The sequence below is a fragment of the Camelina sativa genome, chromosome 17 (assembly GCF_030686135.1).
Source record: "Camelina sativa cultivar CO46 ecotype springtype chromosome 17, ASM3068613v1".
Taxonomy (NCBI): Eukaryota; Viridiplantae; Streptophyta; class Magnoliopsida; order Brassicales; family Brassicaceae; genus Camelina; species Camelina sativa.
In genome coordinates, this window is record NC_141896.1 from 9,099,721 (window position 1) to 9,124,433 (window position 24,713).

The window sequence follows — 24,713 nt, forward strand, 5'->3', positions numbered from 1 at the left end:
TTCTTGTAGTGCAATAATCTCATGCCACATTAATTTTTTTAAAAAAATTTAAAACAAGTATGTTTGACTAGAGAGTAGAAAGAAGTATTTTTAAGTCCAAAAGGTGTGAAACTATCCGTTTATTAAGGGTAAGAATTTAAAGAAAGAAAGAAAAAAAGACAGTTGAAAAATATTTTAACTGAATGGATAAAAAAAAGCAAATGGAAAGGTCTTGGATCCTTCAACCTCCATATCTCTCTCCCTCCTCTCTCCCATATGGGCGGCTCGAATAATACCATACAAATACCCTCAATCACTCTTCGAATTTACACAATGTGCCACCACCGTAGAAAACAAATAAGAAAAAGAAAAAAAAAAAAGTTATCGTAGAAGGTAAGGACTTGAAGACAGCAGCACAAGCCTTCAACAAAAAAAAAATAAAAAAGCTTAAACAGAGGAAGAAGAAGAAGAAGGACAAGTTTGAGACTTTTGTTCTGAGGGATTTGAAGGAAGCTCGAGTTGAAAAGGAAAAAAAAAAAAAAATCAAATCTTTTCTATTGTTTCCTGTATTGGATCGGGAAGTTTTGAAGATTCGTTTTTGTTTTTGAAAATTTGTTCGAATCTGAACAAGTTCTTAACATTCGAATTCGAGTGATGTTTTGCTTGATTCGTCTCGAGCTTTCGTTGAATCAAGGAAGAGTTTATGCTGCTTGAAGCTCCAAAAGATTCTGATTTTGAGTTTATTGGTTTTATTAAGCTAAAGGGCGTTAAGAGAGATATGATGATGAGTTGTTACGTTGGTTCCTTCTTCCCGTAGATTTCACTGAAGATGTTCTTCTTCTTCTTCTTCTACAAAAACTGAATCTTTCTTCATCAACTTGATCAAAAGGAGAGATTTTTCCAAAAAAAGGGTCAGATCGATTTCGATATGGATGAGGTAGGTGCTCAAGTAGCTACACCGATGTTTATTCATCCATCGCTATCTCCCATGGGGAGAAAACGCGATCTTTATTACCCTATGTCGAATCGGCTTGTTCCGTCTCAGCAACAGCAACAGCCTCAGCGTAGAGATGAGTGGAACTCTAAGATGTGGGATTGGGATAGCCGGAGATTTGAGGCTAAACCGGTTGACGCTCAGACTCTTCGTCTTGGTAACGTTTCTACAACACAACAGTTTGATTTGACTTCGAGGAATAAGAGTGGAGGAGGAGGAGGAGAAGAAAGAGGACTTGATTTGAATCTGGGAAGTGGTTTGACCGCTTTGGAAGAGACTACGACCACGACGACGATGACGCAGAACGTTAGACCGAGCAAGAAGGTTCGGTCTGGATCTCCAGGAGGAGGGAATTATCCCATGTGTCAGGTTGATAATTGTACTGAAGATTTGTCTCATGCTAAGGACTATCATAGAAGGCATAAAGTGTGTGAAGTTCATAGCAAAGCTACTAAAGCTCTCGTTGGGAAGCAGATGCAGAGGTTTTGTCAACAGTGCAGCAGGTATATAAGGAACAAAGTTTGATTTGTTGTGTTTCCAATTCTCTGGTTTATTTTTGTTGAAGCTGACAATGAATGATTTTTGCAGGTTTCATCTGCTTTCTGAGTTTGATGAGGGGAAGAGAAGTTGTAGGCGTAGGTTGGCTGGCCATAATCGACGGAGGAGGAAGACAACTCAGCCGGATGAGATTGCTTCTGGGGTTGTGGTTTCAGGGAACCGTGATAACAATACCTCTAATGTCAATATGGATCTTATGGCTTTGTTAACCGCCTTAGCTTCTGCTCAAGGTACTAACTAGTTTACAATTATGCAGAAGTGGATTTCTGCTCGGATGTTCTTGTTTTGTTAATAGTTTTGTTGTCTGCGAGCTGCAGGTAAGAATGATGTGAAGCCAGTGACTTCTCCAGCTGTGCCTGATAGAGAGCAGCTTCTTCAGATACTTAACAAGATTAATGCTTTGCCGTTGCCTATGGATCTTGTCTCTAAGTTGAACAATATTGGAAGTTTAGCCAGGAAAAATCTGGATCAGCCAATGGCTAACCCCACAAATGATATGAATGGGGCTTCTCCTTCTACAATGGACTTACTTGCTGTTCTTTCGTCAACGTTAGGCTCATCTTCACCTGATGCGCTAGCGATATTGTCTCAAGGTGGGTTTGGTAACAAAGACAGCGACAAGACTAAGTTATCGTCTTATGATCACGGTGTTACTACCAATGTTGAAAAGAGAACTTTTGGGTTTTCTTCTGGTGGGGGAGAGAGGAGCAGTAGCAGTAACCAATCTCCTTCTCAGGATTCAGATTCACGTGCTCAAGACACTAGGTCTAGCTTGTCTCTACAATTATTTACCTCATCTCCCGAGGATGAGAGTCGACCGACAGTGGCATCTTCTAGAAAGTATTACTCTTCTGCCAGCAGTAATCCTGTTGAGGATAGATCTCCATCTTCCTCACCGGTCATGCAGGAGTTATTCCCATTGCAGACGTCCCCTGAAACCATGAGGTCGAAGAATCACAATAACTCAAGTCCAAGCAGGACTGGTTGCTTGCCACTTGAGCTCTTTGGTGCATCAAATAGAGGAACTGCAAACCCGAATTTTAAAGGTTTCGGGCAACAGTCTGGATATGCTTCTTCTGGTTCTGACTACTCTCCTCCCAGCTTAAACTCTGATGCTCAGGTTTGCAGCTTTTCAACTCCTCTTTAGCATCTGTTTGTACGTAGATAAAACAAGCCGCTAATGGTTTTAATATTGATGACATTCAAACAGGACCGCACCGGAAAGATAGTCTTCAAACTACTTGATAAAGATCCAAGTCAGCTCCCTGGGACATTACGATCAGAGGTGATAATTTCTGGTCATGATCTAAAAAAAAAAGAAATATAAAGTTATTGGTTGCTTCTGTTTCAGTCCTCATAGTTATTATTTTCCTTTTTTTACAGATCTATAATTGGCTTTCGAACATTCCATCAGAAATGGAGAGTTATATCAGGCCTGGCTGTGTTGTTCTATCTGTCTATATAGCGATGTCACCTGCAGCCTGGGAACAGGTGAGTGGAAATATTTGTCAATCTGGTTATTGGATTATCCAATGCTACGTATAGCTTAGGAGCAGTTGGTGTTTTTTTTTCAGCTCGAGCGAAACTTGCTGCAACGGCTTGGTGTTTTGCTACAAAATCCTCAGTCTGACTTTTGGAGAAACGTGAGATTTATAGTTAACACGGGCAGACAGCTCGCATCACACAAAAATGGTGGGTGCTCACGAGCTTGTTACTTCTATGTAAGCTTTAATGTTGCAATTTCTATCTCTTAATGATCATAACATATCATTGGTTACAGGGAGAGTTCGATGTAGCAAATCTTGGAGAACTTGGAATTCACCAGAGCTCATCTCAGTGTCACCTGTAGCCGTGGTAGCTGGTGCAGAAACAAGTTTGGTAGTAAGAGGTAGAAGCTTGACTAACAATGGGATCAGGTAAACTTAAAAAAAAAAGAAATCAAAGTTTCATAGTGTTTCTCATCTCTACTTATTTCTTTCTAAACTTTATTATCATTGTGCTGCCAGTATTCGTTGCACGCATATGGGTAGCTACATGTCAATGGAAGTTACCGGGGCAGCGTGTAGACAAGCCGTATTTGATGAGTTGAATGTAAATAGTTTCAAAGTGCAAAATGCACAGCCCGGTTTTCTTGGACGCTGTTTCATTGAGGTATAACTTCATATAACTGAACTTGATAGTTTCCTTTGTCAGAGATATTTAACGCTTAATTTGTGTGCAGGTGGAGAATGGATTCAGGGGTGACAGTTTTCCATTGATAATTGCCAATGCATCCATCTGCAAAGAGTTAAATCGCCTTGAAGAAGAGTTTCACCCCAAAAGTCAAGATACGTCAGAAGAACAAGCACAGAGCACAGATCGTCGTCCCACATCAAGAGAAGAAGTTTTGTGCTTCTTGAATGAGCTTGGTTGGCTTTTCCAGAAGAACCAGACCTCTGAACTTCGGGAACAGTCCGACTTTTCCCTTGCCCGCTTCAAGTTTTTGCTCGTTTGCTCAGTTGAAAGAGATTACTGTGCTCTCATCAGAACACTCCTAGACATGTTAGTAGAGAGAAATTTGGTGAATGATGAGCTGAACACTGAAGCCTTGGATATGCTCGCTGAGATTCAGTTGTTGAATCGTGCTGTTAAGAGGAAAAGCACAAAAATGGTTGAACTACTTATTCATTACTCAGTTAATCCCTCGGCACTCGATTCCTCTAACAACTTCGTTTTCTTACCCAATATAACTGGACCTGGTGGTATGACACCTTTACATCTAGCTGCTTGTACATCTGGTTCAGATGATATGGTTGATCTACTGACCAATGATCCACAGGAGGTATGGCTCTCTCTTTCTCGTTCACTCTCTGAAACCCAATTTTTTTGCTACTGTAAAACTGAGGAAACCCTTTTTGCTGTTTCAGATCGGATTATCGAGCTGGAACTCTCTACGCGACGCAGCAGGGCAAACTCCATACAGCTACGCTGCAATTAGGAACAACCATAGCTATAACTCCTTGGTGGCTCGTAAACTTGCAGACAAAAGAAACAAGCAAGTCTCACTAAACATCGAGAACGAGATAGTTGACCAAAAGGGTCTGAGCAAGAGGTTAAGTTCAGAGATGAACAAATCATCTTGTGCCTCGTGTGCAACCGTGGCTCTCAAGTATCAGAGGAGGGTTTCAGGTTCACACCGTTTGTTCCCAACTCCCATCATTCACTCAATGCTCGCAGTTGCAACAGTCTGTGTTTGCGTCTGCGTTTTCATGCACGCTTTCCCAATCGTCAGACAAGGATCTCACTTCAGTTGGGGAGGTTTGGATTATGGCTCAATCTAGAGTCTAGACAACTTATATATAAATTATAATTTATTCTTTTGGTTTCACAAAAGCAAAAAAAAAAAAATAAGAAAAGAGGAAGAGACTTTGTGCGGATTCAAGGAAAAGCTCAGAGACTTTACTGTGACTACAGCATTACTTAAAGGGATTTTTTTTGTTTTCTTTCGTTAATTATATATATTTTGGTTTGGCTAATTTGTTGTGTATTTCTGTGTATTTGTTTCCTACTTTGTATGATTATCATTATATTATTTTAACTAAGATAATAACGTGCTGCTTCATATAAGAAGCAGTTGTTTTACTTTACTTTTTTTTTTTTTTTTTTTTGGTGTTCTTGTAAATTTGTACTTCTGTACAAGTAGTTCTTCATGTTGTAACTTCAATATATAACTTTGTTTTTTTTTCTTCTTGACAAAAGTCTTATTAAATGCATTACCATTTTACACCTATATCATAAGGAACAATGTTTGTGGAAACCAATAGAGGAAGAAGCAATGACAATGTGAAGATGGATGAATCTTGTCGCATAGAGCCCAAAAGGCCATAACATGTTTAACGATTCCCACGTGACTTGTCGAGATTCTCAAACATCACAACTCACAAGTCACGATATCTTTGGCCTGATCATTTGGTTGGTTTCTTTTGCCTGATAATTTGGTTTGAGGGCTTAGCTCTTCCACCTCATGAGTTCAAGTGATGGCAGAGAAGGAGAAGAGGCCAAAGAAGATATATAGTAGGACGGCGTCGGCAACATATATATACACTATCAAAAATAAAATAAAGAAGTCACGATATCTTTTAGTCCAAGGAATTTATTTCTTTGTCACTGGTAAAAGATTCTTGAGATTAGTGTGATTTCGTTACTTAATAAACGACAGACCTAAAGAATCTTGATAATGTTATACAGAGGATATCACATTATAATGCCACTTTTCAAAAGGAAATTCTCGAAAGTAGGAAGGAGAGTGAACTCATTTGTAACGTTACATTTAAAAAGTTTATTCCGGTGGCTATAAGTCAAGCAAATCTTGCTTTAATTTTTGATATTTTTTTAACTCCATTGTAGGTTTGATGGTATATATAACTACTATGTATATATAGATATAGCGCATCCAAATCAATGAAAGTTTAAAATTTTTGATGTAATAAATATATCAAACGTGAAAGAAAATGTGAGTGGTGGGTCTCGTTTCTCATAATGCAAGATTTGAATGGGAGTTAACTTTGATCTGCCTCTCTTTCCGATCGAAGATGCTAAATAGGTAGTATAGCTTTTATGGTTTTCCTTTTTGTTTCTCGACATGTCCTGAGCCAGTATGTAACACAGTAAGATCCAAATAATTATACACATATCTTTTCATATTTTCAAAACATACCAAAAGGCCATATGCGTTCGGTTTAGTTACACGTGAAACATAAGAGATTCTCTATATGTTAACTAATTTAACACACAAACAACTTTAAGAAAAATAGCACTTAATTATATGTATATACAAACCACATAAGCAAATACACATAATTATATTCTTTTATTGTACACATAAATTTAATCAAAATAATATATCCCCCACCCCAAACTTAATAAACACATATATGTACTTTATCATCAAAGGCATCATCATGGCATAACAATCTCCACATATAAAGTATAAACACTCATAAGTAGTTAATCAAGCAATCTCCTCAGACACGTGGAATTGTCCTAGTAACACCGCCATTTCGGCCACCCCCACCACCGCCGCCGCCGCCACCACCACCTCTAGTCACACCGTCCAAGATAGCTTCACCAACACCTTCACCAAGACCTTCCATTATACCACCGAGAAAATCAAACACAACCTGCGACGCCAGCCTCGCGGCCGTCCCCAAAACCGCCGGAGACTTATCCCTCCCTTTATGTCCGTTGGCGCGTAGGCCGTTCACGGCTGCGTCTTTAGCACAAACGGCGTGCAACTGGTAATCGCAGACGGTGCAATGGTAAACCCTCCCCGTACGCTTACCTCTCTTGCACTCTCCGCAAAGGAATCCTCCGGAGTCACCGCCGGTGGTGTTGGAAGCTGAGGAGGATGGGACGAGGCGGAGAGGGTGGTGGTGGAGTGAGGAGGAAGAGAGGGAAGGGGATAACATGGCGCAGCCAGGATGCATCTGGAAACTGCAAGCTTTGCATCTAAAGGTGTAACCTCTTGGTGATCTTCCACACACGTCGCATTTGGATTTTACTATCCCTCCTTTCGCTGTTTCATCATAACAAAAAAAATAAGTTTAGTCGTTTAGATATAGACTAGGGAAACGTTGGACGTCTCTTTGTAAACGTACGAACGTGACATCTAATATGCGATATACTAATACTAAGCGATCAAATCATTTTACTTTGTCCAGATTTAATTTTGTTTAGTCATTCTTTCATTTAGATATTAATGACAAAAACAATAAATCATTTCACTGGTATGTATTTAGTAAGCTTATTATTCTCTGTTGTTCAAGGTAACCAGCATTTATTTTTTTAATGTTGATGCCCACTAAACCAAATAATTATTTTGTTTAAAGCAAAGCATAATTAAGCATTATTATTCCAATCCAGGTAAAGCAATCAATATATAATCGACAATATATATTCAGGGTTTCTTATATAGCTTCGTGAGTCTACTCTTGGTCTGAAAAACAAACAGAGGATATAACATTAGGATCAACACGAAACAGAAATTGTCTGAAGAAATAAAATTGATTGAGCCATTACCATAATTTATACCGAAAACAATAATTTATTTGATAAGACAAAACGTACCCGGTTTGGCAAAGAAGAGAAGTTGATGCTGGTAATGAAAAGGGTGTGACTTGAGTAGTGGAGGAGCCAAAGCACAAAACTCATGGAGCTGATAATCGCACTCTTGACACACGTACCTAACCCCTGCTCCTTCCTCTTTGCACCCTGCACACGTGTAAATATCTGGCAACTCAACTTTGACCAGCACGTGTTGGGGATGCCCGAAGTGGACCATCTCTTCACCTTGTATCAGTTGAGGTGATGCTGGGAACTCTACTGACCGTGGTCGCGGTTTTCTGTTAAGATCATTTGTGCGCACCACTGCGGCTGAGGCCATAGTGTTCGAGGCCGAACGTCTCATAGCTGCCACCGCCGTGATGCTGGATGTATCGTTCCTGGAATTTGAATTGATGACTATGGATTTGCTTCTCATCATTCTTCTTCTTAAAAATGAAAACTTTGAGTTGGTGGTAGAAGTTATGATTAATTAGGGTTCTATGTGTTTTTTTTGTTGTGTGGTACGGAGGTGAAATTTAGAGTGGTGAAATGTGGAGGTGGAAGTGACAGATTATTTATGGTGAGAAAAAGATATTGGAAACTGTTTTAATTACATAGACAGGTTTTGTGATAGATGAGAAATGTAGTTGCTTTAGGGTTTCTAGAAAGAAAGAAGATGCTTTGTGGACTTATTTGTCACGTAATTGCATGTGTATTTACGTTAAAAGTTAATACTGAATCAGAAGTTGGGTTATTTAGATGTTTTAACTGCCGTCAGCAGGGGTAATTTAGATGTGCCCATATGTATAAATGCAAGATAGGATCATCTATGCATATTCGATGTGAGTTAGCCAGTTAGGGCTTGCGGCTATAATTTCATTAATTGTATAGCTTGGTATATAGCCAAAAGAGTACAATTCGCTTGATATTTAGATAGAACTTGTGGATTTCACGAAAGTTCACCCAAATATAAAAACTAGCTAGCTAAATTTGCCATACAATTTTGTTGATTTTTCATGTAAAATAAAACTGCACTAGTTTATCTTCTTTATCTAAATTACTTGTCGGCAACCACCGTAAAAATTATATATGGCCTGACTCTTTTGTCCATCTTTATAGATTGAGTACATATATATTATGTCTATAATGTCACGGTGAGATATATAGAGTTATTTTAGTATTAAAAATCTTGGTAAAAAATGTTTTGAGGCACTTGTTAACACAACCATTTTTTGGTCGTGACACATAACCGTTTATGATGAGTTTTGCCATTCAAGTTGAAAAAAAAAAAGGATTTTACCAGCCAAATTTTGGAACTTAAATTTAAAATACAACCAACAAACAATGCTTAGTTCCCTACCAAATCCGACATTGGAATATATCACAGAAATGAATTGGGCCCCGATTTAATTCTTATTCCTCGCAAGATCATACAAAACATTTCTAGTGATAGTTTCCAAACTTCCAAGCAAACCCCAACGAAAATCGTTTACATATAATATATACATGCATAAATAAAAATTTCGTAAAACAGCTCAAAAAGTTGTACGTATATGTTTATCCAATGTTAGAGTTAGAACAAAGTTTTTTCAAAAAATATCATCCTATGAATACTCGAACTTAGGCTTTCATTTCTATACGAATCATGAAAAAATCTATCATATAAAAACGGAAAAACTCAAAAATGAAACTATAAACAAAGTTTATGACCACACTCAAAGGTAACCAAATCATGGGTCCTATCATGAAAATAATTTATATTCTTCCCCACGACTCTCGAGCAGCTTCTCAGTACATGTCGATTGAAATTTTGAGAGATTCACCATTCCTTTATTATACTTTTGAAATTTATGAAAAATTTCTAACCATTTTAAAAAGGAAGAAAATATTATAAGAAACAATCACCTTTTTCTGCTGGGTATGCGCTGTAAGGGAAGGAGAAGAGCATAAAAGAACAACAGAGGACTGACACTATGAGAAAGATTCTCACTCAATTAAAACACATCAAAACTTGACTATAAGTTTGATTTGGCCAATTGTTTCACTTTGCTCAATTCTACAAGTTATTCCACACTGTCATTTCATCTATGGATTAGTCATTATTGGATTAATCATTCTTTCTCGATGATTACTTTCTCCATTAGACAAAAAATAAGATGCACATAGTTAAGCGAATACAAGAATATTAGCCATACTAATAACAGTAGTTTTCTCTTTATTCTCATACATTGTTTCGGATAATGAATTCTTGAGCATATATATTGTCTAGATTATGTTTAGGAATGGACCTCTTTTTTGTTTTTGTTTATTCTTTGTTAGGTTATTCTTGTTTTTATAAAACTATAACTGAATTCTAAATTTCTAATAGGTTATTTTTAAGAGAAGTGTTAAACCTATCAAAAAGAGGACATACTATGTATAGATGATGATGACATATGTGAGTTTGAAAAGAAAAAAAAATGGAAGTTTTTATCGTTGCAATTCACACACACATTTTTCTAGTTATTTAGAATTACGGACCGTAATTCAGTTATTTTCATAGTGCAGTTCGATTCGATAAGTAAGGTTAAAGGTAAAAGTATAATTGAATTCTTACCAAAAATAATGGTTTGGTTTTGTTTGCTTCGGATTATTTTGTGTTTTTGTTCGGCTAAAATGTCGTCACTCCTAATTATAATAAACAGATTATACTCTCTAATTTGTTTCTGCAACTGCAAGTTACCTTTGAGATGTTGGCTGTTAATGATATTTTTCTGACGGGTATTTATAGTGATTATTGTAACATATAAAACCTTTATAATCCTGTTATAGCTTCATTTATTCAAGTTATCAGTCTAACTCACAATAATGCCCTTTGATAATGTAAGTTGAGGCAGGCTTACTACTTTATAAATTATAATTAATTGGGCTTGTAAAGCCCATAATATGAAGTAATGTAATACAGGACCTAAGTTAGACATAGACAGAGATGTGTAGCTTAGCTAATCTTGAATTAGATTAGCCCATACAGATGAGGCTAACAGATTTTGGACGAAGGTTTCGTAAATATGAATTAGTTGACGTTCGTTATTGTAAATAGAGATCGCTGAACGAACCTGGTGGCTGATACTGTTAAAAGAGACACGTAGGATAGTGACTCTTGTCGGCTAAATAATGCTACGTGGCGTATACTTTTTATAGGTTTATCCTTGTCCGTATACATGGTTCCTTTGAAAAGCTACTTCCCCAAATCGAGGACCTAACTCCGATAAATGCTGTCTTCGTATCTTCAATTCTTCATGCGTATTCATAGTTTATTAATTTCTCTGAGATTATATCATTCATTCATCTCATTGTCTTTCCCCTTACACGAAGAGTCCTTTTTGAATTTTCGAATGACAATTTCGAAGTAACTTTCGTATAACTCCTCGCCGTTTCGGAGGGTTAGTCGACCATATCACTACTCTAATGGTTATGCATGGTTTATTATGCGGATGTTTGTGGTTCATTCACATTTTTGTTTTGTTTTTTTTGTTAGTTACAAATTTAAAGTTCGTTATACTTTATATATACTATCCTACTAGGGTAGGGTTTAATGTACCCTCGAACTTGTAGGTTTTAACAAAATGTAGTTATTTTCGAACAAACCATTTTTGATGAAATTCTTTAAATGCAGAAACATTTCCTTTCAGAAGTGTCAGAAGACTATATGTTTTCCTGATATGTATACCCAACTTTTACTAGTTTTTTATATGCAGCTTCCTATCTCCATACAATTTATGTATTGTCGAAAGAAATTAATTCACGAGAGATAAATCGATCGGAGTAAGAAAATATTTAATATTTTGTAATCTTTTTGCTCAAAGAATATAATAATCTGTTATAAGTTGATAAGATCTTATTGAATAGTATATTAATTAATGTGTATCATGGTTAAAAAGGCGTTGCGGAATTTTATATTCATACCTAATCTAGTATCATCATGACGTTCAGCTCTAATCTAAATCAAACCACAAAGTAATGAAATATTGTAATTTTCTTAGTTCGAGGATATACTTTTTAGAAGCGTGTGATTAATTAAGGGCCAAACATGTTTTCCAATTGGCTCTTCTTCGCCACCAGAAGCAAGTTGCAAAAGAGAGTGAAGCACCCAAAATATTAAACAAATCTTCAAAAATAAAGGGTTCAAATCCCTTTTTATCGTGCTGCAAATTGCACTTTTTGTTGGTCATCCAAATTGTACACTAACCTTCGTTAAACAAAATATATACGATTTGGGTAATGATATAAAGTAGACAGTAGAGGACCCATCACGCCTAATAGTACCCAATGTATAATTCGGTAAGCTTCGTTTCCATTTGTCCGCATTCCCAAAATTAGAACAAGGAAACAAAACAAAACAAAAACGCTTATTAGTAGGGAAATTATAGTTTCGACCTCACAACTGAAGTTTGTCTGACTCGTCCGGATATGGGTTTAACTAGTTTAGCTACCATTCCGATTTGATGTTATGGTCAACATTATCGACCCGGTCCATTTTTCATAGGACCAATTCTAATAAGGTTGTTTGGATGCGAATAGAGATTTTCATTTTCCTGAGTTCATGCATGTTTTATATCTTAAAGCTTGCATGATATTGGCATGTACTAAACTACTAACTGCTAACTGCATGATAAGACTACCCTCGTTTTACTAACGACACACGTGGTCAAACGGTGAACAAATGTCACGTGAGTCACGTTCGTGCTACACTGCTACTGTTTCGAGCCTCTTTGCTTTTTGTTTCTTTTTTGCCAATTTGAAGAGATAAGAACACAAAAAGATGTTTCGTCCACTTTCCTCATCGCCGCTCTATTCTCATCACTTTCTTCGGTCGGATTTTCCAATTACATTTTTAACTATTAGTGGTCACATATTGTTCATATCTATTTTATGACGTGGATCACACTTCTTTTTTTACAATGTTTATCTCCTTAATTAAGATACTTAATTTCATTCGGCATCAATACTAAATCTCACCTCATTAAAAAAAAAATGTATTAATACATACATTTGTAATCTAATATTTCGAATTTCTAACATAAATTGTGATCTGTTAAGTACACATATAATTAACTTTTGATTTATTGTACCTTTCACATTTCATTACCCGATAACATATCGAAATGCATCATTGCTCATAATGACGTCTAAGTACAAAGATATATCCTCAGACTACTTGGTTTGACTTCTTTTTTTTTTTTTTTTTTTTAACACGATGTGACTTTTACCAGATAATCTAACAGGTTAAAAACGATAGACACACACACACCTAGCTTTTACTGTAATTGTTCCATTGTTATCCATCTAGAGACTCTACTTTTCAAAATTTTGTTTCAACTATAAACGAACTTCATTTATTATTTCTTGGATCACGTTAAGTAACGTGGCAGCTCAATGCTGACCTATGACTCTATAGACTCTATTATTAAGTCGACGGCTCAGGATTGGCCACGAGTGTGAACGAGAAGGCAGGGCAAAAGCGTCCGACACGTCCCAAAGAAAAAGGATTATACGAGAAGGCTCTCTTCTCATCCAACGGTTCACATTTAACTAAGCTACTCTCTTCTGTCTCTTCTCATACCCGTCGATCTGTCTAAAGCTTTTCATCGATTGCCACCTCTCCACTTTTTTTTCTTCAGTTTATCTCTTTTTTTATATTTTCGATCTAAATTGTCTAAAAAGAATTAGGATAATACAATTTGTCTATCTAATTCTGACCATACTTAATTTCCATTTCTTATTTGACTTCTTCAAAAATTAAGTGTGGTTGTACCTTTATTCTTTGGTGCATCACTCTCAAAGGCTTAACTAGATTTGACATCCACATATGTATTTGTCCGCTATATCTATCTATCCATTATATAACAAAAATATCATAAGCTGAAAAAATTAGTAAGCTACATATATTATTTTGTCTTTGTAAAATAATATCAAGAAAATGTAATTATTTATGACCGTGTATATGAACAATAATATAGCTTGTTTTACCTTTTGTTCTAACCTTTTTTATAAATTTCCTTTTTGGTCTTCTAGATGGCACACTGAACAGACACGCATATTCACAGATACGTGCGTCTTTGGAGGACTTGGAAAAAAATAAAATAAAAAGCAGAGATAATGATTTCCTCAAATAATAAAGAAAAACAACAAATTGATTTTTTCCCAAATAAAGGAGTCAGAAAAATATAATTAAGGAACAAACAAAAAAGATACCTTTAATAATAAACAAAAATAAACATTTTCATATTTAAAAAAAAAATGAATTTCCTATGAAATATAAACCGCATAAACTTATCGTGAGACCGCCTTAAGAAAAAAAAAACAAAATAAAAATAAAAACCCTTCTTATTTTCTCTCTTCAGCCGCCGCTTTCACAATACCTCTTCCTCTTCCTTCTTCTTCTTCTACCTTCTTCTCCTCCTAGGTCTCTTTTTCTATACACACTAAAAAGCTCGCAAATCTGGCTATCGAAAACCACAATCATAAACTCAACTTCGGGGCCTTCAAGGCCAATCACAAGAAAGTCATGGTTAGTCTCTTCTTTAACCATTCTTGTTTTTGCTCTTCCCTTCTTATATAATCAGTTTCTGATTTTTATTGCTTCTGTGTATTCTCAGGGACCGATGATAAGAACAGAAGAGGAAGAAGACTGTACGATTCCACCGTGGCTAATGCCAATGCTAAGAGGGAGCTACTTCGTCCCCTGTTCGATCCACATCGATTCAAACAAAAACGAATGTAACTTGTTCTGTCTTGATTGTGCTGGAAATGCCTTTTGCTCTTACTGTTCAGTCAAACATAAAGACCATCGTGTTGTTCAGGTCAGTTCCAATATCTCTTTCCTTTTTTTTTTTTTTTTTTCTCCTTCTAAAAAATCTCATTTATTTCAATGTATTATTAAATTTTTGCAGATACGAAGATCTTCGTACCATAACGTGGTGAGAGTGAATGAGATACAGAAGTTTATAGACATCTCTTGCGTTCAGACATATATCATCAACAGCGCAAAGATTGTGTTCCTCAATGAAAGACCTCAGCCTAGAATCGGCAAAGGTGTTACAAACACTTGTGAAATCTGTTGCAGAAGCCTTCTTGATTCTTTCCGTTTCTGCTCTCTCGGCTGCAAGGTATAACAAAAAAAAACACTAACCACTCTGTTTTTTTTTTTCCCCCTGTTTCCACCATTTCTTGTCTAAATACAAATTTAACTTTTTTTCCTAAACCCATTAACGCATTTCACTTCTTAACGAAATCTGTATCAAATTTTTATTTCTTTTGTTTTTAGCTTTGTTCAATGTTCATGATTCATTTCATTTGGACATGCTCTGTTTTGGAATGTGATTTGTGTAATGACTTAGTTGTACTTTTGTTTGTTTTTGGCTGTTCAGCTTGGAGGGATGAAGAGGGGAGATACAACTCTAACCTTCTCTTTGAAAGGGAAGCATGGTAGAGAGTACCAAGGTGGTTCAGAATCAGATGAAGCTACAACACCAACTAAGATGCGCAAGACCAATGCTTTCAACCGTCTGATGAGTGGTCTGTCGATCTCAACCGTTAGATTTGATGACTACGGTCCAGGTGGTGGTGATCAAAGGTCTTCAAGCTCTGGTGATGAAGGTGGTTTTAGTTTCTCTCCGGGAACACCTCCGATCTATAATCACCGGAACTCAAGCAGACGAAAGGGTGTCCCTCACCGTGCTCCGTTCTAGACAAAAAGATAATTATTACTAAGTTTCAAAACCCCATAATAATAATTAATTATAAATATAAATAGAATATGGTATAAATACCGATACAATGTATAACACAACTTGGGGTGAAATTTAGGAGGATGTAGTCATAATGTTGTAAATGGGCCAGTGTCTTTCTTTTTTCTTATAGTTTTTTCTATCTAAAAGATAAAGGCAATATAATTAGACACATACATAAATACATTTTTTATAAATATAGAAGAATTAGGGTTTATAGTGAAAGTGTTTGTACAAGGTGTTAGACTGTTTAAAAGGTATGGCTTTTGTGTTGTATTGTCATGTAATTGTGTACATTAATTTTTGTTCATACAAAAATAATAATATCAAGTGAAATATTATAAAACTGATGCGTTGTCTAACTGTAGTAATCTCTTCACTAATTTGTAACATTATAGTATTATACCACATTGTCTACTTATCCTGACTCGAATTAAGCTCTAATTTAGTATACGATAATGTGTAACTGAAGTCATGGCGTCATATAGTTTTTTGTATATATATAAAGTCGCAAGAGTGTCACTGAAACATTTTTTTCAATACAATTGATTGATTTGTTGTAGTTTGACGTAATCAAGAAGAATATTATAATAGTATACGCTAAAGAATATTATTATGCAATATAAAAAAAGTAAGCAAGTGGGATAGAGAAGAGGAAAAAATAAAGAGCCGTGTGGAATCCGAAAGGCTGCGATTCTTCTTCTCACCGTTAAGAGACGGGTGTTCATTACTTTTTTATGATCTCTCTTAATTTATTCAACATCATGTTTTAAGCTCTACACTAATCCACGGAATCGAATAATTGGCAGACTTTTATTTGATTATACAAATTTATGAATTACCGATAATGTTTTGATAATGCAGTTTCGTAAATTCACTGACACACAAAAATCGTTTTCCGTAGCTTTTTAGTTATGTATCCCACAAATTTACATTTGGTCTTTTTAACTAGGATTTTTATTCACACAATCAAAAAAAACATCACAACTCTTTTCTAAAAATGATCGAACTAATTTGGAGCTAATCGTCCCATCAAAATTTTAACATCAAAAGTTTATTTTATGAGGCGATCACCCATACATATTTTTAATATATAGATTTTGTATAGCTATCTTTTTAAAAAAAAGCCGTAGTTGCACAAAAATATCATGATCATAACAAGTTAAAATGTGTGCTTTTAAAAATTTAGTTGTTACCCAAAAAAACAATAAAAATGGTATCTCTAAAAAAGATATCGGAGTCTCTCTTGGATTGTACAAGGCCACCACAACATATGTATGCATTGCATTTGGATTTCTGTTCAAATCTTTGAACATATAAGAACAAGAAACTTTTATTATTTCTAATCTTGATTCATTTGGATAAAGCCTTTGCTATTTCAAAACTATCCTTACCAAAAACGAAAACAAAACATGTACTATATACAAAGAGAGTATTGCGGCCAAGGACGGTGGCTCTGCCACGTAATCGTGGACGGCCCCCACGGGATTAGCTTAGGCAGCGACCGAATGGGGGCAATACTGACTTTTTCGGTCGGGCTTCGAGCTAGTTGCGCATCCTCGTCACTCCGAATGCGACACGTGTCGCATAAGCCCACTAAATGTTTGACACGTGTGAATGGAGACCGTGAGGAGGGACCACGTGAGGCCTTGTGTGTGTGGAGTTATCTTCTTCAGTCTCCCAAGACGTTAAGTAATCAATAATAATACTAATGGGAAAGCTAGCTACACGACAAATGCTGGGATAAGGATATGTGATGTCTTTTAACTATTTTCTCTCTATAGTTTCTTTAGTGTCGCTATTCAAATTGTGATATTTTGTTTGTTTTTTGTAACTTTACTTAATGTGGAATATAACTACTATAATTCTTAATGAACACTTATAGTTATGTTAACAGCGTTAGTAAATCATAAAACTATGGTACTACTGACTAAGAGAAGACACAAATTTTGAACTAATATCCGGTTTCACATATATATCACACATTAGGTGATTGTTTTATCACTTGCATTATGTTTTATGTCGGAACTGAACCCCCGTACCCTTCTGTCTTCGTATCTCATAACCCTTTTATATTCGATCTACGAAAATTACGATGGAAGCAAGACTTTCCAGACTATATACGTATAAATACCAACCTATTCAATTGTATATCGATCGAAACATATGTATGGTTCAAATTTTGTTGGATACTTATTAACAACGCAAAACCTTATACATTAACTGATTAAAGTAAACTAGAACGGATAAGTTCCGTTCATTATCCATACATAAGACTGGTGGTTCGTGGAATCAATAATTACGTATTTGTCTCTTCATTATTATGCTAGAGGTCGTTGTTAATTGTCTTGTATTATATGTTGATGTCTTTCATTTAAATATAAAAATCTACTCTCGGATATTATATTTAGTTGAATCACTAATCCATTCATACATGATACATTGGAAAAAAATAAAATAAAAAGCAGAGATAATGATTTCCTCAAATAATAAAGAAAAACAACAAATTGATTTTTTCCCAAATAAAGGAGTCAGAAAAATATAATTAAGGAACAAACAAAAAAGATACCTTTAATAATAAACAAAAATAAACATTTTCATATTTAAAAAAAAAATGAATTTCCTATGAAATATAAACCGCATAAACTTATCGTGAGACCGCCTTAAGAAAAAAAAAACAAAATAAAAATAAAAACCCTTCTTATTTTCTCTCTTCAGCCGCCGCTTTCACAATACCTCTTCCTCTTCCTTCTTCTTCTTCTACCTTCTTCTCCTCCTAGGTCTCTTTTTCTATACACACTAAAAAGCTCGCAAATCTGGCTATCGAAAACCACAATCATAAACTCAACTTCGGGGCCTTCAAGGCCAATCACAAGAAAGTCATGGTTAGTCTCTTCTTTAACCATTCTTGTTTTTGCTCTTCCCTTCTTATATAATCAGTTTCTGATTTTTATTGCTTCTGTGTATTCTCAGGGACCGATGATAAGAACAGAAGAGGAAGAAGACTGTACGATTCCACCGTGGCTAATGCCAATGCTAAGAGGGAGCTACTTCGTCCCCTGTTCGATCCACATCGATTCAAACAAAAACGAATGTAACTTGTTCTGTCTTGATTGTGCTGGAAATGCCTTTTGCTCTTACTGTTCAGTCAAACATAAAGACCATCGTGTTGTTCAGGTCAGTTCCAATATCTCTTTCCTTTTTTTTTTTTTTTTTTCTCCTTCTAAAAAATCTCATTTATTTCAATGTATTATTAAATTTTTGCAGATACGAAGATCTTCGTACCATAACGTGGTGAGAGTGAATGAGATACAGAAGTTTATAGACATCTCTTGCGTTCAGACATATATCATCAACAGCGCAAAGATTGTGTTCCTCAATGAAAGACCTCAGCCTAGAATCGGCAAAGGTGTTACAAACACTTGTGAAATCTGTTGCAGAAGCCTTCTTGATTCTTTCCGTTTCTGCTCTCTCGGCTGCAAGGTATAACAAAAAAAAACACTAACCACTCTGTTTTTTTTTTTCCCCCTGTTTCCACCATTTCTTGTCTAAATACAAATTTAACTTTTTTTCCTAAACCCATTAACGCATTTCACTTCTTAACGAAATCTGTATCAAATTTTTATTTCTTTTGTTTTTAGCTTTGTTCAATGTTCATGATTCATTTCATTTGGACATGCTCTGTTTTGGAATGTGATTTGTGTAATGACTTAGTTGTACTTTTGTTTGTTTTTGGCTGTTCAGCTTGGAGGGATGAAGAGGGGAGATACAACTCTAACCTTCTCTTTGAAAGGGAAGCATGGTAGAGAGTACCAAGGTGGTTCAGAATCAGATGAAGCTACAACACCAACTAAGATGCGCAAGACCAATGCTTTCAACCGTCTGATGAGTGGTCTGTCGATCTCAACCGTTAGATTTGATGACTACGGTCCAGGTGGTGGTGATCAAAGGTCTTCAAGCTCTGGTGATGAAGGTGGTTTTAGTTTCTCTCCGGGAACACCTCCGATCTATAATCACCGGAACTCAAGCAGACGAAAGGGTGTCCCTCACCGTGCTCCGTTCTAGACAAAAAGATAATTATTACTAAGTTTCAAAACCCCATAATAATAATTAATTATAAATATAAATAGAATATGGTATAAATACCGATACAATGTATAACACAACTTGGGGTGAAATTTAGGAGGATGTAGTCATAATGTTGTAAATGGGCCAGTGTCTTTCTTTTTTCTTATAGTTTTTTCTATCTAAAAGATAAAGGCAATATAATTAGACACATACATAAATACATTTTTTATAAATATAGAAGAATTAGGGTTTATAGTGAAAGTGTTTGTACAAGGTGTTAGACTGTTTAAAAGGTATGGCTTTTGTGTTGTATTGTCATGTAATTGTGTACATTAATTTTTGTTCATACAAAAATAATAATATCAAGTGAAATATTATAAAACTGATGCGTTGTCTAACTGTAGTAATCTCTTCACTAATTTGTAACATTATAGTATTATACCACATTGTCTACTTATCCTGACTCGAATTAAGCTCTAATTTAGTATACGATAATGTGTAACTGAAGTCATGGCGTCATATAGTTTTTTGTATATATATAAAGTCGCAAGAGTGTCACTGAAACATTTTTTTCAATACAATTGATTGATTTGTTGTAGTTTGACGTAATCAAGAAGAATATTATAATAGTATACGCTAAAGAATATTATTATGCAATATAAAAAAAGTAAGCAAGTGGGATAGAGAAGAGGAAAAAATAAAGAGCCGTGTGGAATCCGAAAGGCTGCGATTCTTCTTCTCACCGTTAAGAGACGGGTGTTCATTACTTTTTTATGATCTCTCTTAATTTATTCAACATCATGTTTTAAGCTCTACACTAATCCACGGAATCGAATAATTGGCAGACTTTTATTTGATTATACAAATTTATGAATTACCGATAATGTTTTGATAATGCAGTTTCGTAAATTCACTGACACACAAAAATCGTTTTCCGTAGCTTTTTAGTTATGTATCCCACAAATTTACATTTGGTCTTTTTAACTAGGATTTTTATTCACACAATCAAAAAAAACATCACAACTCTTTTCTAAAAATGATCGAACTAATTTGGAGCTAATCGTCCCATCAAAATTTTAACATCAAAAGTTTATTTTATGAGGCGATCACCCATACATATTTTTAATATATAGATTTTGTATAGCTATCTTTTTAAAAAAAAGCCGTAGTTGCACAAAAATATCATGATCATAACAAGTTAAAATGTGTGCTTTTAAAAATTTAGTTGTTACCCAAAAAAACAATAAAAATGGTATCTCTAAAAAAGATATCGGAGTCTCTCTTGGATTGTACAAGGCCACCACAACATATGTATGCATTGCATTTGGATTTCTGTTCAAATCTTTGAACATATAAGAACAAGAAACTTTTATTATTTCTAATCTTGATTCATTTGGATAAAGCCTTTGCTATTTCAAAACTATCCTTACCAAAAACGAAAACAAAACATGTACTATATACAAAGAGAGTATTGCGGCCAAGGACGGTGGCTCTGCCACGTAATCGTGGACGGCCCCCACGGGATTAGCTTAGGCAGCGACCGAATGGGGGCAATACTGACTTTTTCGGTCGGGCTTCGAGCTAGTTGCGCATCCTCGTCACTCCGAATGCGACACGTGTCGCATAAGCCCACTAAATGTTTGACACGTGTGAATGGAGACCGTGAGGAGGGACCACGTGAGGCCTTGTGTGTGTGGAGTTATCTTCTTCAGTCTCCCAAGACGTTAAGTAATCAATAATAATACTAATGGGAAAGCTAGCTACACGACAAATGCTGGGATAAGGATATGTGATGTCTTTTAACTATTTTCTCTCTATAGTTTCTTTAGTGTCGCTATTCAAATTGTGATATTTTGTTTGTTTTTTGTAACTTTACTTAATGTGGAATATAACTACTATAATTCTTAATGAACACTTATAGTTATGTTAACAGCGTTAGTAAATCATAAAACTATGGTACTACTGACTAAGAGAAGACACAAATTTTGAACTAATATCCGGTTTCACATATATATCACACATTAGGTGATTGTTTTATCACTTGCATTATGTTTTATGTCGGAACTGAACCCCCGTACCCTTCTGTCTTCGTATCTCATAACCCTTTTATATTCGATCTACGAAAATTACGATGGAAGCAAGACTTTCCAGACTATATACGTATAAATACCAACCTATTCAATTGTATATCGATCGAAACATATGTATGGTTCAAATTTTGTTGGATACTTATTAACAACGCAAAACCTTATACATTAACTGATTAAAGTAAACTAGAACGGATAAGTTCCGTTCATTATCCATACATAAGACTGGTGGTTCGTGGAATCAATAATTACGTATTTGTCTCTTCATTATTATGCTAGAGGTCGTTGTTAATTGTCTTGTATTATATGTTGATGTCTTTCATTTAAATATAAAAATCTACTCTCGGATATTATATTTAGTTGAATCACTAATCCATTCATACATGATACATTGGTTATATAATACACTACTGGAAAAGGTAGGCAAGGATAGTTTTCAGCATGGGTCCATGCATACTTATATAATGCTAAGGCCATTTATGGTCCATGGGGATCCATCTTCTAAAATACTCATATTATATCTACAGATGACGACGAAATTTGTATATACCTCACAGGAATATATATAGCTTTATCTTTGACAGTAAAGTTATACACATATATATAAACAAATTTCGACAGTAAATGACTTGTACTTTGGTGTGCTTCTGCAAACATCTAGTATGTAAATTGACGTTTGCGGGCTGAGGATTTGCTACTATTTTTTTTTTTGTCAACTGATGTTGTATATATTATAAAGATACATGGTGAATTACAACTTAGCCGGCGAAAAACAAGAATATTCCCGGAGTCTAAAGCCCAAAAAAGGGAAACTAAGCCGGCGAACAAACAGAAGTTCCCAGAGGTATAAAACGAAACCAAAGTGAAAATTACAAAGTAGAGAAATTAAATCCAAAACAGAGGATGAACCCTTAAAATAAAGAAATAGGCAACAAGGCATAAATCCTCACAAGATACACTAGTTTTAGGATGCAAGAAAAAACCTTCTCTTCAAACACTTAGCTGAGAACTACCAAGGATGCCCATGGCCAATCCCAGGCTAAGAACAACCACCTCCTATCAAGAAGAGAACCAATCTCTTGTAGCAGAACCAAAGACTTCATAACCCGGCAAGCAAAGACTCGAAACGCTTCCGAATGCGACGATGACGACAACCACGTCCAGAATCGTCTGTGTAGAAGACTAACCAAAAATGCAGTCAGATCTCACCAGATCTGCACTGCAAGTACAAGGAGCGCAGCCTAACCTCTCGAAACAACCGAACTCAAAAGCACGAAGAAGGAACGAAGAAGCTATCAACCACAAACGAACAAACAAACCAGAGAAGAGCCCACTTCAAACAACTAAGACTAGCATAATTTCTAAACAAACTGAAGCCCAAACTTAGAGAGGAAACAACCTTAAGGGAATCAAAGACTGGAAAAGAAGACCAAGGGTGATGGACGAGACAATGGTTGGGCGGATAAAACGCAATCGCAACCAGACAAACCCAGCGGCTTCAGACAAAGAGAAGCACATGAACAGAAGCAAACGAAGGGGATGGTCAAGAGATATATTATTCTTCGAGTCGTACCGTGGAGCTGCTAGCTCTGGAATTAAAACAATCAACTTGCAACCATACAACCCAACAAAGACCGTTCCTACCGCAAAGCCAAAACCCAAAATCGAAACTTTAACCAAACCAAAAGACTCCCCAATCAAGGACCAAACTTCAACCACCTCTACAACACTAGACACTTAGACCTATCTAAACGGAACAGGTGAAGAACGGGAAGGACAGCTTACTCAAACGGGAGAGAACAAGAACCCATGGCCACAGAACGAGAAGCAACACCTAAGAGATCAAGATCCCGCCGGATCTGACAAAGGCAAAACGAGGCTTCTCCTGAAAACCACCGGGGGAGGACGCAACAAACGCTCAAAGACCGCCAAGCAATCCTCACTGTGAAGAACGTCTCAATCGCTGAGCTTCTAACCATCCCATCGATCCACCAGATCCAACCGAGACAACTCGAACGAAGGCAAGAAACAACTAAAAACAGAATTACAGGACCCTCTCACAGCTACGGCGAGGAGCACCGATCACCGGAGAGGGCAGACGGAGATTTGATCTTCTGGTTAGAAGCTCAGCGATTGAGACGTTCAAATTGATTCTTTTGACCTAGTAATATAAATATGAACAGATGTTGCTACTATTATCTATATATCGACAAATAGTTTTTTCTTGTTTTCTTTAGTTTTGCAACTATACACCGACGTGGGTTACAAAAACGTTTTTAGAAATATATAATTTGAAAGAAAAGGGTGTACTAGAAATTAAATCTAGCATTCGAGTGTTTAAATTAAATGCTATGAAGAAATAAGAATGGTCGAGATAAATTTCTGAAAGATTCGTCAGTCTTATAGTAGTTTATACGTTCTAGTTGGAGAAAAAATAGATAGAAAGTTAACATGTTAAGGTCTTTGATTGGCCAGAAAACTCTAAAGAAAAAAAAATCGTAAATTGAGACAAGGAGGCATAATAATCGTATATTTGACAATTTTTTGTGTCAATGCAAAAACATTGGTTTGACCAAAAAGGAAGATGGACACAGTTGGAGAAGATATACAAATTCTCAAGGCCATGTTTACCAATATTAAAGCACCTGCAGATATGTATCGATGGGCATGAAGAGCAAATCATCAATAAAAAAACTTATGTAAGGCCATTGACTGGCCCATTTTCCCCAGATTAGTTATGGGCCTTAATAACCCCAACTCTACGCTACCTTCTCCATATGAACATGTTCAGATAAATATCGGAAGTTATAATTAAGTGCAAGTTATCAACACGAATATATATATATATATATATATATAAACCAGAATTAGGAATACTTCTGGTAAAGGAACAAAGACGACGTGTGACAAGGTCCTGTCCACACATTATATGGCTTATATATCTGCCGTCTTATTTGGAGTTCTCTTTTTGTAATAGTTTAATTTTGTTTTGATGATAGATATGTAAGTTGTTTTTTAATTCGAATTTGTCGGGTAAACATGTGAACATCGTCACTTAATCAGACGACATATCGCTAACCACATTAACTTTCTGGTCCCTAATTATGATAGTATTTAATTGATTTGATTCGTGTGAAGATTTTATCTCATGTGAATTTCTTGTGAATTAATTTTATC

General features: G+C 35.8%; 4 protein-coding genes across 4 annotated transcripts; 3 read left to right on the forward strand and 1 right to left on the reverse strand.

Moving 5' to 3' along the window:
• Positions 1 to 213: 213 nt before the first annotated feature.
• Positions 214 to 5,157, forward strand: LOC104756456 (squamosa promoter-binding-like protein 14). Its single transcript, XM_087494391.1, has 10 exons — positions 214 to 1,476; positions 1,562 to 1,761; positions 1,849 to 2,651; positions 2,742 to 2,816; positions 2,915 to 3,022; positions 3,106 to 3,223; positions 3,312 to 3,447; positions 3,538 to 3,682; positions 3,753 to 4,352; positions 4,438 to 5,157. The coding sequence occupies exons 1-10, from the start codon at positions 908 to 910 to the stop codon at positions 4,849 to 4,851; spliced, it is 3,168 nt and encodes a 1,055-aa protein (XP_087350517.1). The 5' UTR covers positions 214 to 907; the 3' UTR covers positions 4,852 to 5,157.
• Positions 5,158 to 6,310: 1,153 nt separating this feature from the next.
• Positions 6,311 to 8,158, reverse strand: LOC104756457 (uncharacterized). Its single transcript, XM_010479055.2, has 2 exons — positions 7,637 to 8,158; positions 6,311 to 7,085 (listed from the first exon to the last, which is right to left on the reverse strand). The coding sequence occupies exons 1-2, from the start codon at positions 8,049 to 8,051 to the stop codon at positions 6,535 to 6,537; spliced, it is 966 nt and encodes a 321-aa protein (XP_010477357.1). The 5' UTR covers positions 8,052 to 8,158; the 3' UTR covers positions 6,311 to 6,534.
• A 5,603-nt stretch (positions 8,159 to 13,761) lies between these two features.
• Positions 13,762 to 15,727, forward strand: LOC104756458 (protein RGF1 INDUCIBLE TRANSCRIPTION FACTOR 1). The gene is made up of 4 exons (XM_010479057.2): positions 13,762 to 14,162; positions 14,251 to 14,454; positions 14,545 to 14,760; positions 15,022 to 15,727. Exons 1-4 carry the CDS (start codon positions 14,160 to 14,162, stop codon positions 15,340 to 15,342), a joined length of 744 nt encoding a protein of 247 aa, XP_010477359.2. The 5' UTR covers positions 13,762 to 14,159; the 3' UTR covers positions 15,343 to 15,727.
• A 2,088-nt stretch (positions 15,728 to 17,815) lies between these two features.
• LOC104756459 (protein RGF1 INDUCIBLE TRANSCRIPTION FACTOR 1) lies at positions 17,816 to 19,831 on the forward strand. Its single transcript, XM_010479058.2, has 4 exons — positions 17,816 to 18,266; positions 18,355 to 18,558; positions 18,649 to 18,864; positions 19,126 to 19,831. The coding sequence occupies exons 1-4, from the start codon at positions 18,264 to 18,266 to the stop codon at positions 19,444 to 19,446; spliced, it is 744 nt and encodes a 247-aa protein (XP_010477360.1). The 5' UTR covers positions 17,816 to 18,263; the 3' UTR covers positions 19,447 to 19,831.
• The last annotated feature ends 4,882 nt before the right edge of the window (positions 19,832 to 24,713 follow it).